The 6000-nt window shown below is 43.6% G+C and overlaps 1 protein-coding gene across 1 annotated transcript in view; it reads right to left on the bottom strand.

The window, feature by feature from the left end:
* Positions 1 to 1794: 1794 nt before the first annotated feature.
* The window catches only part of LOC138520507 (E3 ubiquitin-protein ligase TRIM39-like), a 115212-nt gene continuing 111006 nt past the window's right edge, over positions 1795 to 6000 (bottom strand). Inside the window, exon 6 of the mRNA XM_069632862.1 lies at positions 1795 to 2477. Within this exon, the coding sequence (XP_069488963.1) occupies positions 1933 to 2477 (545 nt within the window). The 3' untranslated portion in view covers positions 1795 to 1932. The remainder of the gene's footprint in view (positions 2478 to 6000) is intronic.

Below are 6000 nucleotides of genomic sequence, written 5' to 3'. Positions count from 1 at the left end.
GTCCTAATGGAGCAGCCAGTGGGGCGTATTGTAGGAAATTATTATTCCTAGCTCTAGCATTCTGGGTTATGTTCGTATTATTAATGCTGAAGAATGTGTAGACTGTGATTGTCAGAAGAATAAATAATGTCCATTTTACAGGTTCTAAAGTCACCATCTCCCTGTCTCCAATTTCATATTGCATCTACGATGTTCGATCGAGCATCAGAGCTAATTATTAATAGGGTAATGATAAAGACTTAAAATGAATTATCAAGTGCATATTTTCAGGTGGTGTTAGAAAGATGATGTGGAGAAAAGCGGTGCAAATTTGTTTCCCTCCAAACTTTGTAAAGAACTGCACCACGCAGAGGCCTCCCTCCAAACCTTGTGAATACGTGCTGTCGTCCATGATGGTTTCTATAGAAAAAGGGGCCTATTTAAGGGCACAATGTCCCAATGCAGGTCTGGCCATTTTATAGTTTTAAAACATCAATTTGAAGACCTATTTTTGCAGGGAGTGGATCTACAATACCAAAACAATAATACAAACAAAACACACATTGCTTTTGATATGTGTTATCACTTCACAAATACAGAACATAAATGAGAATGTTGTATTGTCATGGAAAGTCTTTGATCCCTCTCATAATATCGGAAGTATGTATCTGCAAATGTCTCAATTTCTTGAAAGTGATTTAGTCCACATACTATTGCTTGTAGCTTGTATATCCATCATAATTCTCATTATCTGGGTTATAAAGCCCTGTCACCACCTCCTCCACATGTTCAAAGTCCAGATGTTGATTTTGTTTAATCTACTTTCATGTGCCACAGATCCCAAAGCATGGCTGTGGCAGATCTGGTGACAACTGCATAAATGTGCTCCAGTATGCATTATTATAAAGGTCTCGTCTACGTCACAAAACCTTTTCTGCATTATATAAAAGAATGAATCGTGTACCTGAAAAGTGAGTTGAAGTTGAAAATCCTTTGCTTGTAAAGTATATTGGCATGCCCTGCACTTTCTGTATTTGTAGAATCTGTTTGGTGTGGTGTATAACCATGTTTCCTGGGTTTCACCTACACTTGTTACAAAGCTGGGCCTGTGATTGCAGCTGATGTTAGTTTGTGGAGATGCTTTGCAGTGCAGAGAGGCATCTGCCAGCAGGACACAGCTGCCAGAACTTCATCACGGCTTTGGGACAACCCTCCCCCAGAGGGTAGGCAGCATAACCCAGCCTCTTCCAAACAGCGTCCGCTTTCCTCCTACACCCCAAACTCCCTCCCATAATTAAGGAAGTAGGGGTAAACACTACCATCCACCACGTTTTTTTAACATTCACTACCGTCCGGTGCAATGGTGGAAGCAGTGGCCACCATTTCCCGAAAACTTAGCATACAGTGCAAGAACCTCCACTGACCTTTTTTCTGCCACTCAGCCAATGGGGCCAGCAACCAATATCCCATCCACCAGCAAAGACTGTGGTGTCTCTATTCTCATCCTCCGCCCCTCCCCCAATCTTCACCCAGAAAGTAAGCAGATACACTGTTCTTCTCCCATGATCACTAACCAAGCTGTGGGAGCACTCAAGAACCAGCTGCCTCTCCAATCAACTTCCACTCAAACTGTGAGGGCATAAGCGGTTTACCTCCTACCCCAACCTTCAGCAAGATTGAGCTAGCTTCCTACCCAGATTTAAAACCCCCATGAGGCGGACCTGATAGAATGGGAGATGGTGCCCTACCTGGGGGTATTTGTTGGTATGTTTTGTTTTTTGAAAATGAATAAAAAGAAGTTTAAAGAATAGAAAAGGACAATGCCCTCTCCCTTCTAAGTGCTAAGGGCGTGTATGTTCGTCCTGAATTCCCATAAGAAATCATTGTAGGCTCCACCCACTCCTGCAGTTAATCGTTCTGCCCCTTTGTACCTGCAGGTAGTCCCTGCCATTCTCAGTCCTGTCCAGTTCCAGTGAGGATCCGCAAGGCCCCTGAATTCATGCCTCCAGTGTTGAGTTGAGGACCAAAGAGAGGCCGCAGGGTGCAGGCGAAGGGTGCCCCTGAGAAGGTGAAGAGCAGAGCCCGGTCCTGCGCATCGTACACTGAAAGTCTGCCAGCCTCATAGTCCAGGAATAGGCCCAGGACCCTGGGCTTTGCCTGTAAGTTTAGAGGGGTCCGGGAGCAAGTGAGAGCCCAGTATTTACCATTCATGAGCCGCACCACCCAGAGGCCTCCCTCGGGTGATAGTGTGAGCTCCCCGTTCCTACTCACGGATTCATCACACGCCCCCAGGTCCCAGGCTGTCTTGCCCCCCACTTCCACCTCCCAGTAATGTCTTCCAGAGGTGAGTCTCTCCCTCCCCAGGGCCATAACATATTTAGTAAATCTCTGGAGCGTGTCTGGCAGATCCTGTTTATGGTCACCCAGGCTCACGCTTCTCCCGTCCCCAGACAGGATGAGCCAGGGATGGGCAGTGTCAGGATCCAGAGTCACCTCACCTACAAGATGGAGAGAAGCACAGCTCAGAAACCAGCCAATCACAATGCTCCAAAGCCAACCAATCACAGAACTCAAACCAGTCAATCACAGCAGCAATAACAGCACAGAAAGTAACAGCATTTCTCTGATGATGCGTATATAAATATATAATACATTGCAGACGGCAATACCCGTATAAAGCCTGCAAATAATGTTCTCATTGCAGGCTAGTTGGGGCATCACTACTGACCTGTAATAAGAAAATGACATCACCACTGCTCTGTAATAAGTTATTACAATTCAGCTGTGGTGTCACGTGGTCTGCTGCTTGAGCCAGCACTCAGCTGAATTCCAGCTGCCACTGCAGCACTCAATTAAAGCAATGGGAAATGTTTCAAATTCTTTCTGTGATACTTTATATCCATTACTTGATAAGAAACAATTTTTTGTAGTATGTTTTTTGTACTGATAAACTATGTATAGGTGTATGTTTTTTAACAAGAGAGTAATAATGTGCATGTTATCATTTTCAAGGACCAAATTAAATCTTTTTTAAATGCAGTTTTATTAAACTACTACAAATAATTTTCTCAAACTGGTATTTCTTGTAAAGTAATTGAAAATTATGTTTCATTTGTTGTTATTAATCTGTATTTGTTAAGCCTGTTTGTTTTCAAAAATAGTTTTTTATTCATCTTCATATTCATTTGTTTATATCGATGATATTGTAATTTTTAAGATTTATTGTTTTTTGTGAATTTTATATTGTATATGAGTAATTTTGTAAAGGTTTCTTTTTAACCATAAACAAATTAAAAAATATATTAGTTTAAAAAGAAAATCCAAACAGATTCTAAATTGATAACTTGTATCAGCAGCTGGAAGATCTCTTATGTTACAATAAGTAAGAGGCCGGGTATTAAAGGTGATGGCAGGGTATGGTTATGTATTATAAGGAATTCAATATCCCCTACCACATGGAAAAAGGATATTGCAATTCGCCAGCGGGTTCTGTGACCTTATAAAGGAACTTATCCTTCGGCCTCATTCTTCTATTTGGTCACGGAACTCCTCCGTAACTTGCAATATTACCTTGTAATGTAAGGTAGGGGGCCCTTTATTCGATGTATTTTGTATTTGTTTCACATAAAATACATTTTTAAATCTAAGTTTTTATTAATCAACAATGAAATTATATGCTGAAAACTACACTGTTTGTTCACATTTTCAAAATAATGTGTTTGGGGAACTCCTTTTCCATCCGCCCTCTGCTCCTGATGCTCCCTCCTTCACTTCTCCTCTCTCCTCCTCTCTTACTCCTCCTTGCACCTCCACTGATGTTTTGCTCACTCACTTTCTCCCTGCCGCATCCACCATGCACTAATCTCCAGCTCGCTATCCATACTCTTGACACGCAAATAGTCAGTCTGCTCTCCTATTATCCCCCCTGCGGTGTGTCTAATTGTTCAAGGGTGCAGAGCTGTGAAGGACACCTGAGCGTGCGTAGAGGTCACGCCTTCTCTTTTGGACCACAGGTTCTGCAGGTGTCTGTAATTGGTTAGTGACCTTCATCACGGTTCTGCTAGCCAGCCTAATGAAGCATACATCCGCCATCTTGGATTTATTGCCCTGGCAGCCAAGGCTTCGGCTGGCACTAGGGTTCTGAGTCTCAGGTACTCAGTACTCTGTATGTATGTGATGTTTCAGTTGGCTGTTATGTTTCGGTCCGCATGGGCGAAAGCCTGCAAGGACCGCAAACATCCCTGTGAGCAGCGCTCACCGACTTTATCTGTGCAGTAAACTAGGCATGTCCATCTGTACAGAAAGGTTTGTGGGGCCTCTGCAAACCACATAATCCTTTGCCATCTCTATATTGTGCTTCCCATGATACACCAACTTCCCACACTACCAGAGTGAACTCAGTGGTTGCTATTACGCTAGGGAGGAGCCTTTGGGTCAGGTGTGACAATACCAAGAAGTTTGTGTTGTTTGTTTGTCTTTTAGTCCTTTTGTTCTGTGCAAGGTTGGGGCCCAGGAACTGTTACTATGCAGGACTACACAAAACAGAGCTTCAAGGTGATCTTCTGGAATCTAAATGGGATTAACAATCCCAACAAAAGAGAGCACATTTCAGACCATCTTGATGAACTGAAAGCGGATGTCGCCATCCTACAGGAAACTCATTTATTGGATAAAGATGCTGACAAATGAAGGAGAGGATGGGTTGGGTTCCTGATGGCTTAGCATAAAATCAAAGCACATATTTGGGAACCTAAGAGTAACCATGCATCTTTATCATTGGGAAATATGGCAGTGATCAATTGTTATATGCTGGCGAAGGTAGAAACGAAAGGGATATAACCACACCAAAAGGGAAGAAGAAGTCTTCCGTGGTAGCCGATGGTGGATGGTCAAAATAAAACACGTGGCCTCTATCAAGAAGGACTGAGAGACAAAGCCCATATTCACGGGACTTTGCTGCATGGTATACCCGATGGCAGCGAACAGCAAGGGATGCCACCGGTCGGCAAGGGGAGCAACTGGAGGACCCCAACATACGGGACCATAAGGTATGGCCATATGGCAGAAGGTGGCAAATAACGGTAATACGCCGGGGGGGTGTATGTGGGGACACAGAAAAGCCTCCCCACAATAGCGCAAATCTGCAAAGAAGAGAGTTACAGCCAGTCCTGGCCAGGGGAGTGAACCCAGGCTGGTAGCAGCTTGTCAATACTGAGAGGGAGCGACTTGGGAGTAATAGGGGTAGTCGAAAATAATAGATAGCAGACACTCCTGGCCTGTGATGATGCAAACAGACCGGTTAGAAATATTTGAGAGGTCTTTTTCGTCCAGATTAGCTCCGGGAGAACAAAGCTGAGCACCTCTGAGATGATATCAAAGAAAGACTAAAACTATAAATGTACACCAGAAAGAAAGACCTGGGAAGAGGATTGTCCCCTTGGCAAACTGGGGTGGGTTTCTCACTGGGAAGAAAGATACTGCCAGGAAAGTGAAATTACCCAAAACGAAAGACAGGAAAGTCCAAGAAAGAGGATTGTCCCCTTGGCATCATAGAATAGGAATATCGCGGGATGGAAGACATCCCTTCAGGCACCACTGTGAACTATAAGGAGAGATTATGGAGGGATTACCTAAAGATAATCAATGCTCCCTTGGTTAAATTTAGTTAAGTTCTTGCATTGATACTGATCTTAAATGTGGATTCTTCTGCCCCTGATCTTACTTTGGCCATAACGATGCCAAGGACCGTCTGTGTGACCTCACACATATCCCTTTCTCCCCATAAGCCTAAATGCACCCTGATTTCTGCCTAGGATAACTTGTGTCCCCTCAGGTTTCTCGCTGTATGTAGAGCGTCTGTGAAAAGAATTTCACTCAAGAGTTTCAGTGTAATCTGATCTCTAACACCGACTCTGATCTCTAACACCGACACACTGTGTGACCTTGAACATGTCCTTTTCCACTTCTGGATTCAATTACAGCAGCTTGATTGATCAGCCTCTTTCCCGATTTCACATTACT

This window comes from Ambystoma mexicanum, chromosome 13 (assembly GCF_040938575.1).
Source record: "Ambystoma mexicanum isolate Mex_15411 chromosome 13, UKY_AmexF1_1, whole genome shotgun sequence".
Classification (NCBI taxonomy): Eukaryota; Metazoa; Chordata; class Amphibia; order Caudata; family Ambystomatidae; genus Ambystoma; species Ambystoma mexicanum.
Note: the sequence above shows the minus strand (reverse complement) of the source record. Positions and strands in the feature narration are given on the sequence as shown.